At 44.1% G+C, this 12,174-nt stretch overlaps 1 protein-coding gene across 1 annotated transcript; it reads right to left on the bottom strand.

Moving 5' to 3' along the window:
• Positions 1 to 1,708: 1,708 nt before the first annotated feature.
• ostn (osteocrin) lies at positions 1,709 to 2,386 on the bottom strand. The gene is made up of 3 exons (XM_085371700.1): positions 2,213 to 2,386; positions 1,875 to 2,107; positions 1,709 to 1,796 (listed from the first exon to the last, which is right to left on the bottom strand). The coding sequence occupies exons 1-3, from the start codon at positions 2,384 to 2,386 to the stop codon at positions 1,709 to 1,711; spliced, it is 495 nt and encodes a 164-aa protein (XP_085227826.1).
• Positions 2,387 to 12,174: the final 9,788 nt, after the last annotated feature.

The following is a 12,174-nucleotide window of genomic DNA, read 5'->3' as shown; positions in this document are numbered from 1 at the left end:
GTGGATTGTGTGAACCAGCCGTTCTGTGTGCACTGTTCTGGATCACATGATCTTTTCTTAATAAAGACTCAACAAAAACTCACCTGGCTGTACGCATGTTTATTTCTGGGAGCATGGGGAGGGACTTACTGGTGGAGCCTCTAGTGGACATTAGTGGAACTGTAGCCTTTAGCACATGATCTAAAATCCTCAAGGGGTTGAAAAAGAGAAAAAATCAGTCACACTCAGAACTTCATTGTCATTTTCTTTTTATTAAGCACAGTTAAACTCGGGCAGGAAGAAGCACATCAGAACAGAATCAGTGAGCAGGACGGTTTCCACTGCAGCGCCACTCGGACGCTTAAACCTGTTTTTGGACTATTATTTTATTTTTTTCTCATTTCAAGTTTACAAACTTTAGATGTGTTACCGTCATAGATGGTATAAAACATGGACATAGTTTCCTGGTGAGGAAAATAAAGCTAAGCCAGGAGAGTTAAACCTGCATTCTATCAAAAAGCCACCAGGTGGCGACTGCTGCAGTTGCAAAAAGACTTCCAGTGCTGTAGAAGCTTGACCTCTGTAAACACTTTGCTGCTGATGGACTCAGTCACTCATCTTGGGTCATATTGAACAGGAAGTCTGCTTTGCGACTAAGGTGTTGATGATGAAAATGCTAATCTCATGACTTTGAGATGACGTAACAGTAGCTTTGTCCACTGTTTACGGTCGCAGTAGAAATGTGCCGTTGCTGTGGAAACAGTCCTGCGGCACAACTCCGAGACAAACGTGCGAGGACGAAACTCGATTGGTGTTGGACGATTGCGAGGGCAGTCGAGGCAACAACGCCTCCAGTCAGGGTCCCAACAGCAGGAGGAGCCGGCGATGGTGCATTCAGGTGACACTCGGAAAACTGCAGCATTATTGTTTCCTAACACTAATCCTAATGAGGTTAAAATGTTCAAACTCTAACCTTTAATTTTTTTAATTATATATTAAATGCAAAGAATCAAAAAGATGAAAAAATATTATAAATGAAAAAACTCAAAACATCCAAATTATTCTTATTATAGTCAAAGTTGCTCGATTCTGATGATTTGATCTTTCTGAGATCAGGCTCTGATTTTATCCAAATACAAATTTTGAAGTTGTAACATATTTATTTCTTAATAAATCTGAAATCAAAGCTTCTCATTGGTGGAAACTAATAAGTATATTTAATCTCACACGTCAGGATATTTGTTGGTGCTGCTAATTCGAGATTTGCTCACATTACAGATTTCACCTTGATTAAATTCAGTATTTTAAAAAAGTTTTATTTACCTGTAAGTTTTACAGGTAAATAAAATGCTTGTTAAAACGAGTTGCCATGGAAGCAAATCGCAGGTGTTGTTGAAATCACTTCCTCTCTATGTGTGCCGACTTTACGGAGCTGCATTTGAACGCACCATCATTGAACAGTCATGCTTTGTGTTGGGCTGTCCAGGTGAAGTGAGGGTGTCAGGTTTGCTGTCCAGGTGAAGTGAGGGTGTCAGGTGGGCGTGTCCAGGTGAAGTGAGGGTGGGCGTGGTTCAGCAGGTGATTGGCGGTTTCATGCATCTGTAGAGATAAATGACCATTTTAGTGTTTTTACTGATACTTTTATGAAAATGAGTCACATGCAGTTCTGCACCTGTCCAGTGAGAGCGCTGTGGAGAGAGGGTGGGCTTTCAGACGGAGGGGATGTGGCCTACCCTCTGCCGTTTGGCAGACGACCCATCCCGATTCTGTCAATGGGCGGTGGATTGAGTCGTCGCCGTGGCGACTCCACCACCTTACTGCAGACAGAAGAACATGGAGGCGTTAGACTCATCCCTGCGTCTCAGGTGTTCTCAGGTATTCTCACAGGTGACTACCTCTGCTTGTCTGACCCTTGCTGCTTCGTTTCCATGGAGCTGATGGACAGGCGGTCCAGCGGGACGTTGTTGATGGGAAAGCTCCTCTTCCTCTTTGGCTCCATGACATCATTTTCCATCCTCATCAGGTGATCCGATTGGAGCAGTTTTGCTGTCAGCTCCTCCCCCACCTTCACACCTACAGGGCGGGACTGAGGGGCTGCATGAAATCTCAAAATGGGCTGGTCTACCTGCTGGATCAGATAAAGGCGTAACAAGTTTATCTACTGAAAATGAGGAGAGTATGAGAGGATGTGTGAAATTACCCGGGATAAGGCTTAGAGCTGAAGGTTTTGTACATGATATCCAAGGAAAGGAGTGTGAGTCTGATCCAGTGCTTCCTGTCCAGTTTTAAGGACTTCCTGTCCTTTAACACGTGAACCCGTATGCCTCCTGATTACTGGGAACTTTGGTCTGCTGATAAAAACGTAAATCAAGGGGATGCTGTGAAAAGCCTCCGACGCCGCCTCCATCTTTATTTTCAATGAGGGAGTCTCCGTATGGAAAACACTGAACTGTGTTTTTGTATGTTACGCCTCCACACTGAAGCCTGTCTCTCACGCCACGGCCCCGGCAGCGAGCGGTGTCTCACTTCCTGTCCGCCTGCTGCCTCAGATGACTCCGACAGATCTCGTGTCATCCAGACTAAACAGAAAAACGTTTCGGCTTTCCCTCCCCGCCGCCTCACGCCATCTGATATCAGCACCGAGCCCTCGAGGGAGGAGCTGCTTGTTTTGGCTCTCGTGATGGTGTGACGGGATCCTGCCTAATAAAAGTACTTATAAAGTTTACCTGAAGTACATGATGTAAAAGTACTTCCTCACAGGTTACATTAAAGCGCACAGAATGGAAGTATTTGAAAGAAAGTAAATGTCCTTTTCCCACTGGTGAAACACGAACGTCTGGTCCTCACAAAGATAGAAAGACATGCACGAGTGTGAGTGGATCAGTGCGAACTATGAACTGTGATGACGTTTATGCATTACGGGGACATTAGAGCACTGTGAGGACTTTTTGTACAGGGCTGCTGAAAATGGGTTTTAGGAGTCAAATGAGAGGGCTTGTGTGTGTGTGTGTGTGTGTGTGTGTGTGTGTGTGTGCGCACACTGACCCGAGCAGGTTGCGGTTGGACTCTGAGGCCGTCGACGCTGCAGCGGAGCAGAGTGAAGGACAGGAGGCCGGGGAGCAGCAAACAGAAGCAGAACTGCATCTGAAACGATCAGTCAGGTAAACGTAATGCTTCAATGAACTGGCATAAAGGACCTCAAAAACACAGAGTAATTACATTACTATCTAACTTACAGTTTTACCTTTTCTCTTCTGCATAAGCATGTAATGAGTGGCTAAGCAACTTATGGCAGCTCCTGATAAACATGGCATTTACGATAAGTTTCAGTCCGGTTTTCGTCGATTTCACTCCACGGAGACAGCTCTTCTTAGGGTCTCAAGCGATATCTTGATGAATAATGATGCAGGAAAGTGCTCTGTTCTACTCATGTTGGACCTCACATCAGCTTTCGACACAGCTGACCATCACATCCTCATTGAAAGGCTGAAAAATTGGGTTGGTGTATCTGGAACTGCCTTGGAGTGGTTCTCCTCTTATCTCCATCCATCTTCTGTATAGTTTTTCATATTTATATCCTGTTAATAGCCTGTACATAGCTTGTACTCACTACAACCTGTACATACTTATAGTTATAGAATATTCACAACATACTTCATACCGTGTACATTATAACATACCATAATAGACCCATTTCTGTAATATACTCACATATCTATATTATTGCTAATATATATTGTAATATATCTATATCACTAAAGCACTTCTGGATGGATGCAAACTGCATTTCGTTGCCCTGTACCTGTGCATGTGCAATGACAATAAAGTTGAATTCTATTCTATTCTATTCTATCACCGATCCTTTTCTGTGGCGGTCTCCGATTTTAGGTCATCCTCTACCTCCCTTACTTATGGTGTCCCTCAAGGGTCAGTTTTGGGGCCTTTATTGTTTTTAATATATCTTCTCCCCCTCCGGCATATAATGGGCTCTTCTGAGGACATTTCTTATCACTGTTATGCTGATGATATTCAGTTGTATGTTTCTTTTAAGCCCCAGGATTTATCTAAGCTTCAGCGTCTGAATGATTGCTTAGATTTGATCAAACGTTGGATGGCTGCAAATTTCCTCCAACTCAACGTGGGGAAAACCTCGTATGCGCCCCTGATAGGTTTCTATCGCAGATAGTGAAAGCCCTTGGTCCTCTCTCACTTTATGTTAAATCCTCTATCAGGAATTTAGGTGTTGAAATCTCTGGTTCGGTCTTGTTTTTATCATTTAAGAAATGTGGCTAAGCTGAGGCCGATTTTATCTCGCTCTGAACTGGAGATTGCTATACATGCATTTATGTCGTCATGCTTGGATTATTGTAATTTGCTGTTTATGTGTCTAAGCAAAGGTTCTCTGGATCGTCTGCAGGTTGTGCAAAACGCTGCAGCGAGGCTTTTGACAAAATCCTGCAAGTACTCATATGTGACACCGTTGTTATCTCAGTTACACTGGCTTCCTGTTACATTTAGAGTCAATTTTAAGATCCTGGTCTTGACCTACAGAGCTGTGCACGGACTGGCACCTGCCTACATCTTTGATCTGCTACAGCCCGATGTCCCCAGCAGGTCTTTGAGGTCATCTGATCAGGGCTTACTTGCTTTAAAAATACTAAGAGGAGGACTCAGGGTGACAGAGCTTTTGCCACTGTGGCCCCCAGACTGTGGACCTCTCCCCCAAACATTAAGAACTGTGGACTCAGTCGCTGTTTTTAAAAAGCAACTCAAAACTCACCTTTCTAAAACTGCTTTTGGTTAATTTTTTGCCTGTTTTATTTTCTCTTTTTAAATCTTTTTATGACTTGTAATCTTATGTGCAGCACTTTGTGATTCTGTCTTGAAAGGTGCTATATAAATAAAAAAAAAATTATTTATTTATTTAAAACCAGCTCAGCTGCAGCGTTAACGTGATCGAAACATTCTCCTCCACATTTGAGCGTGAGTGATGTCATGGGCACATGTCCATCTTTTGTTTACAGAGTGTGGTTTTTCACAAAGACGTTAATGACGGCTCTGTGACATCAGCAGAAAGAGCTCAGTCTGACAGTTTCAGGCCCCCCAAACCGGGTCTGACCTCTCAGAGGAACCGAAGCGTCCTCACAACAATGGTTTTAAATACACACACATGAGGAGGGGGGCACTTTTAGCTCGGCTGATGGCTGTAAGTGTATTGTCCAGCAACATCGGCTAATTTTAGCATTTTCCATCCCTGCAAATAAACGCCTTTTTGACCGTCACATGCACACTCACTGACACTCCTGTACACACACTCACACACAGTGTCCCCTGCAAGCAGACACGCAGAAACAAACACTTGTTGTCGTGTTGCGTCACTCACATACATTCCTGACGATGCACAAAGGTTTGTGCACGCTCCTGTTCACACCTGCTGCTGATGCTGAGGAGCTGCAGCTCTCTCATTCATGCACGTGTGAGGACAAACACACACACACACTCTTACACTGCAAATCCTTCCATTCACAAAAATCTGCTTGCAGCCCAGCAGCAGACTGAACATCAGCATCACATTTTTTAGACTTCCTCTGAGAAGAGAGTTCTCGTTCATCTCCAGGTCTTATTTTCAGTGCTAAACGCTGCTCGTGTGAAGATTTAAAGACATATTTCATTCATGTTCACCTGTCCAAGTCTCTGTTTTCTTAGCCAGAAATCATAAATGAGATCATGCACACACAAGGTTTTCAGTTTCACAGAAAGTTGGCAGAAAGAATCAAAGATGACAAAAAGAAGCAGCAAACAACTCACACACAGAAAACTGCGAGCAGAAAACTTCAACTCTGAAAGGAATTTAAATTTAAATAGAAAATGTTGGGAAGTGGCATTAATTTGCACCTGTGCACACCTGTGTCTCTCTCTCACACACACACACATGCATGTTTGTACCTTCAGTGTGGAGCTGATCTCTGCTGCGTTGCCTCGCTCTGTTTCTGTGTCTTCTTCTGGCTTCACACATCAAGTTTTATTGCAGCTGCCTGGGAATCTCCTATCCAATCAGCAGCCTCTGCTCCAGTGGCATCACTTCCTGTTCTTCTTTTCCACCATCATGTGTGTAAGATGTCATCATTAGGTCCATTACCTGTTAATGAAAGCTCCTGGGAGCAATCACGCCTCCCTCCGTCCTCCCCGCTCTCAGTTTCCTCCTGAAGGTCAGTTTTTAAAATAAACACATTCAGACTCGTCTCTGTTCTCCAACTGCACCATCCGTGTGCTCCGATCGCACTCCACACGAGACATCAGATCTCTCCCAGAGAAACATTAAATGTCTGCAACCTGAGTGGGTCTGCAGGTTCACCGAGACAGACTTTGGAAGTGCAAGAAACAGAAAGCAAACACGAGAATGGGCCGCCAATGAAACTGTGCATAAAGTTAACCACTGCTGCAAAACAATGGCAAAAAGAGACAAAACTCCCACCAAGACACACAAAGCGAAGTCAAAAGATGTAGCAAGGCAACAACAAAATGAGCACAAAGATGCAAACAAAGAGAAAATGACAACAAACGTCAAAGACATGAATAGTTACTAAATAACAATAAAAAGTAACAACAGAGATGCAAAAATAAGAAAAAAGATACAAATAGTTTTGAAACCAAACAATTTGTAGTTCTTTTGCATCACAAATAACAACAAAGAAACACAAAGTGATACAAAAAACAACAAAACCCAAACTTCTGTCAGACTCTTTGATGAGTAACAGAAACAAGCTGCTGCCACACTGACTGATGCAGTTATGTTTACAGTATTAATAATAAAGAGAAGCCATCTTGGACAGGAAGTGGCTGCAGAAGTAGAGCCAATCACATTCCTCTGCTGGCGTGCAGTTTCGTGACAGGAGTATCGTGTCAAAGTTAGGATGAGGTCATACGGCGACATGTTTTTCTGTCCTGCCGTGAACTCGAAGTTGATCCCCATCTTCTTTGTGTTTCTGTTGCTATAGCGACAGGGCTCTCTCCCACTTATCCTCTCGGGATCGTACGACCTCCGTTCCACCCATCTGTCCGTTCGGGATGGAGAATTTGGTCATTGAGAAAACACACCTGGGTTAATAACGGTAATGACACTCCAGCTAATATGCTAATAATAAGCCCACCATCCCCCAACCAATCACCCTTTAATTAGTCCACGGCCTTCTCTGCTCGAGGTGATGTCATCTTAGCACTCGTTTTTTTCTTCCTGTTGCCCTTTCAGCAGCACACACAAGTCTAAATACAGGAGCCTGTAAGTCTGCAGTGCTGTGAATAACTGAGCCCACAGAACCTGCTTAAGCACCAATAACCTGAAATAAAAGTAAAGTGTGGCTCTATGTGTCTGTTGCATTATGGTTGAGGACTTCTGGTCCACTCGTCTTCACAGTGTTGCTTCAGTTCATTGACATGTGCAGCATTTATCCATGCATAGCTCTCTGAGCTCTGCAGCGCTTTTCTTTTTCAGCCGTTCTGTTGGAGATCTGTTGCTGTGCTTGGATCATTGTCCTGTTCATGGTCAGAGCTTTAGCTGTGGGACAGACAGGCTCACACTGGTATACAGAGGAGTTCATGGTCCACTTAGGGACTGTGAGGTGCCTGAAATGTTGGTTTTGTGCTTTATGGATTTACAAAAGAGGCATTACAAAAGAGGCTCTATCTCTAACCGTGCCGTCATGAACTTTAACCTTTAACATGCTAACTGAGACCTGTATAGTACAAGATGGAGCTTTTGGGTTTGGTAGGGTGACTTTGCTGAGACCACTGGTGGGAAGATTGTGGAATTGTGTTATCACACCTAAATCCACCCGAGGTGGTTTTAATTCCTATAGAAGCAGTGAAGGTGTTCTTAGTTTTCCACAGGACTGCACAGAGTCCCATCTTCTGTGGCAGTTCTGTGAAGTCAAACCAGGTCCAATACCAAACTGGATCTGAACGAGCAGACGCTGTAACCAATTTTATTTTCTTTAAATTATTGAATGAAAAACAAATAGTCACAAAATTGTGTTATGAGCCAGTTAAAACAAAAGTTAACTATGATTTTCTAGCAATGACGTTATGGTTAGCCAAGCTAGCCGACTAACCTTAATGTTTTCTGTTTCCGTCTAAGCCTGTGAGAGATTTAGTTTCTGTCCTCATGTGCAGTTTGTCTTGGAGTCTGTGTTGTGCTGGGAGAACAGCGTCTGGTGTTTAGTGGTGTTATGGCCCTTTAACACAGGCAGTAGCATACGCTGTGCTAACTGCTAGCTTCATTGTTTGTGTGATTTTTTTATCGCCCACTAATAAGACACAACCCCTGTCTAAACTACACACTTTGCCTACCTAAATACAAGAAGCTACTTTACTGTCTAAACAAACCTGGCATGCTCAAGTTTGTCTAAACATGTTTGCTACATGCCTGAAAAGGCCTTTAGCATCCAACTCTATTTCTACGCTAAAGTTAGCTAGCATTTCTTGGAGTGTTTCAAGTGTGACTCCATCACAGTGGATCTGTGTCGCAGTTATTTTACTGATTTTGTGGTGTGATGTCCGAGTGCTGGTTATTTGAATGCTCATATAACTTATTGTCGGTTGAGCTGCTGTTCTTGTACGTTACGTGGAAACAGTTAGGCGCTGTCAGCTGATTCACTTGGCTGAACAGGAATCAGGAGCGGTTAAACTAACAGGAACATTTAAAGGTGAGAAATAAGTGACGCTTCAGGTGAGTCATTGTTTGCCCTTTTTGGACCGTTCATCAGTAACGTCACCCTGGCAACAGCGACAACACAGTTACCTGCAGCAAGGGTCAGGGAGCGGGCTTGTGGAGCCAACATGGCTGACGAAACGCCTGGGCAAAGCAGCATCATGCCAAGAATTCAGTTGTCACAAATGTAATTAAAAAGGTTATTAGCAAATCAGGTCAGCTGACGTATTCAAAGCCTGACTTGCGATGGTGACGCCGCATCAAAGCTTCAGAGCCTGCAGCGGCTCTGAAGCTCTTTCGTTTGTTCACAATCAGCTGTTGAAATCTGTCCATCAAAGCAGCAGCCTGACAATGTCCACTAGAGTCCGTCCCCATACACACCCATGTAAAAAATATTTAAAATGTTCAAACTTTACAGCAGAAATTACCTGAGTAAACACACACTTATTGTGTTTTTTTTTTAAATAACTCAGCCATGTGGAGTCTTAAAGGTAGAAGATGGATGCTGAACAACACAAGGACCTCCAAAAAGTTGATTCTGTTCATCTGGACGTAGCGTTTTGTGGGAGAAACGTTTTGTCACTCATCCAAGTGACTTCTTCAGTCTCAGCTGACCGCAGGTTTCAATCTCATAAACAGAACATTTGCATAATGACTGAAACCAGCCCACTGGAGGAACAATGGGCTGGGAGGTCAGTTCCTTAATCTTAATTATGCAAATTCTCATGACCATTGATCAACAACCACTGACCAAAACCATCAAAGCCCACAACAACGTTTCTTACACTCAATTACTGCTTTGTATGAGTAGCTTTGTATGATTCACAAATCAAAATAATCATTACTTTATAGAATCATATACCAGTCCTCTCAGTTCATCCTCTGTCTCAAATGAGCAGTTTTAGCTCGTCTTTAAGGTAATGCTCTTCTGATTGGATGCCCCTCATAAACTAAAAGCTTGGTGGGTGGAGCTTCAGTGCCCACCGGCCATATTAGGGATGTGACCTCTATATGACATCAGCGATAAACTGACTATTTACAGCCGTCTGAGCTCTTTATTAGAAACTTTGGCCATGTGGAACATGAGCAGGAGATGTTTATAACAGGAAACAAGGAGAAGCAGAACAGGCCCATGGTCACATGTCTGATGAACCTTTGCAGGTTTAAGTGTTTCGACTGCTGATGTGGTGGTGTAGCTAAGAGCAGCTCCTGGATTGGTAAACTCCTGTGATGAGAGTTTTGTGTGTCTTTGTTTTGGTGTCTGACTACCTTCAGACCTCCCGATAACCTTCAGAGCAGATCCACACAGAGCCGCGGCTCAGCTTTCACTGTGAGAGCTGACTGAGTAAACAGTGAGATCCAGGAAAGCCGGAGGCGTGAGACCGAGGACGGCAGGGAATATCCAGGGGGAATCCTACCGGCTTGATTTGGCCCAGAGAAGCTTCACTCACAAGATCTGAGTCATCCGATCCGTGAATCATCAGCTGGAGCTTTACGCCGTTACCGCAGAGTCAGCAGGACGGCGGACCGACGGGACAGAAAATCCTGCAGGGAGACAAATGAGCAACACTTTCTTTTCCGCTCCGAGAACTCTAATCTCCTTTAAGGGGACAGTTGGCGAAGCACAGACTCAGCTCTGCTTTTTTATGGAGGGAAGTGAGAGCAGCCACCGGTGCCTGAATAACAGCTGAAGGTTGCAGGATATTTACCAAGCTTGGGCTAAAGACGGGAGGACTCGGCACAGAGCTGGGAAACACAAAAGTTCAAGTACAAAAACGAGTCTAAGTTTCAAAAGCTGAAGAGCTCAGCAGACGTGTCTCAAACAGCAGTCCAAAAACAAAACAGTGCTTAGCCAGTGAACAAACCCGGATAATCTTAAAATGAGCAAAATTCACAAAATGAATAGAACAGAAGGCCTTTGTTAATGTACAGGTGAACGATGCAATGTGAAGCATCTCTCGGAGCGGTGCAGACATCATGAATCCATATGAATGGAAATAAGAGTTAACATGAGTTAAAATACACGCACATGTATCTCGTAGTCTCTAGTAGTACTGCAGTGTTTAGAGTTTGGACCAAAGTTTTTCTGTCGTCTGAAGGTTTCGGTACGAGAGCTCTCAGAGAGACTTTCCTGTGTTCGCAGAGCGAGGGTCGTTTTTATACAGCAAGCCTGTTTAACCAGATGAGTCGCCCCCTGCTGGCTGTTAAAAGAAGGCACCTTTGTGTTAGCTTCACTTTGGCATCTTTTATACTGTCTCTGTTTGCAAAGAAGAAAACATTGTTCACATTATTGCAATAAAGAAGTTACAGGCACCTCTGAATAACTGAGTCCAGTCTTGATTGAAAGGAAGTTTCAAAATAAAAGTCACGCTGATGTTGAAGCAAGGGACAACGCAGGCGTGTCAAAAGCTGCAGTTCCTCTAATGTCCACTTGAGGCTCCGGCAGTGAGTCTGTCCTCATTAAAACTTTACAGCAGGAATAATCACGTTTACAGCCTGGTACAAAAACAGCCACGGTCTCGCTGTGTATTAAGTTTGATAACTAGGGGGCGTGGCTATGTCCACCTTTAATGATCAAGTGAGCAGTGAGTTATTTTTATACAGCTGGACTTCTTTTTGAAGCACAGAAGCCATGAAAATAAAGTAAAAAAATAAAGTAAAGTGCACAGTAGCAGCTGCGGCGATGTTAACCTGCACTCGTGAGAAAAAACTTAAAATAAACACGAGGCCGGTGGGGAAGTTTGTCTGAGGCCAGGCAAGCCGAGAATCTGATCCGCTGACAGAGGTTTGTTGCTGTTTGACGGACGACAGGTCTCAGGTTTGATTCCTGCTAACGACCGTGCATGTCTCCTCGGACGGCCCTTTGTTACCTGATGCGGCCAACAGACGGAAACAAACATAGTGACGTCTCAGCAGACAGAGGAGCGCTTGTTTTGTGCGTCTGTGGCAACGACAGCTGCAGGGACGAGCTGGTGGAAAAGAACAAATTAATTTAACACACAGCCGGTGGGCGGGTGTGGTGGGGTGGGGGTGGTGTTCCCAGTTTCCAGTATCTCTGACCTGCTGGAGCTCCCTCACACTCCCGTTGAAAGTGTTCCAGTCATGACTTTGCGGTTGTGACCTGGACTCGACCCGTCCCACACAGCAGACCTGCGAAAGCCATCAGCTGCTCTCGGTCTCACCGACAGCAACACGGCTGCGACTAAAGGGACGAAACCACCAAGCGGATGGTTACAGCTCCCCACAGAGCCCACACATAAACTCTCTCTTATTTACACAGTGTTCACGCTTCCTTACGGCCTTAATGACAACTCACTAATAATTCTGACTATGATTAATGTGCCTGAAAGACAACATCGGCTCATATATCAGAATATCGGCTCTGATCCTTCGGACTCACCAAGCTGTTGGTGTTTAACTTTAAATCTTTAATTTAATTTGTGTCCCGTTTATTATTTTAGGTTTTGATCTTCCTGTTCAGCTCCAAC

This window comes from Diplotaxodon limnothrissa, linkage group LG14 (assembly GCF_057381915.1).
Source record: "Diplotaxodon limnothrissa isolate DT_005_m linkage group LG14, D_limnothrissa_male_GT1.1, whole genome shotgun sequence".
NCBI classification, from domain to species: Eukaryota; Metazoa; Chordata; class Actinopteri; order Cichliformes; family Cichlidae; genus Diplotaxodon; species Diplotaxodon limnothrissa.
This window is presented reverse-complemented; position numbering and strand designations above follow the sequence as displayed.

What these genes read in the sequence shown, in the direction of transcription:
- ostn (XM_085371700.1), bottom strand. Translation starts at nt 2,386, where the DNA reads ATGGAGGCGGCGTCGGAGGCTTTTCACAGCATCCCCTTGATTTACGTT. An exon ending in CTCCTTTCCTTGGATATCAT is followed by an intron (nt 2,108 to 2,212) that starts GTACAAAACCTT and finishes TATCTGATCCAG; the next exon opens with CAGGTAGACCAGCCCATTTT. An exon ending in CAAGGGTCAGACAAGCAGAG is followed by an intron (nt 1,797 to 1,874) that starts GTAGTCACCTGT and finishes TTCTGTCTGCAG; the next exon opens with TAAGGTGGTGGAGTCGCCAC.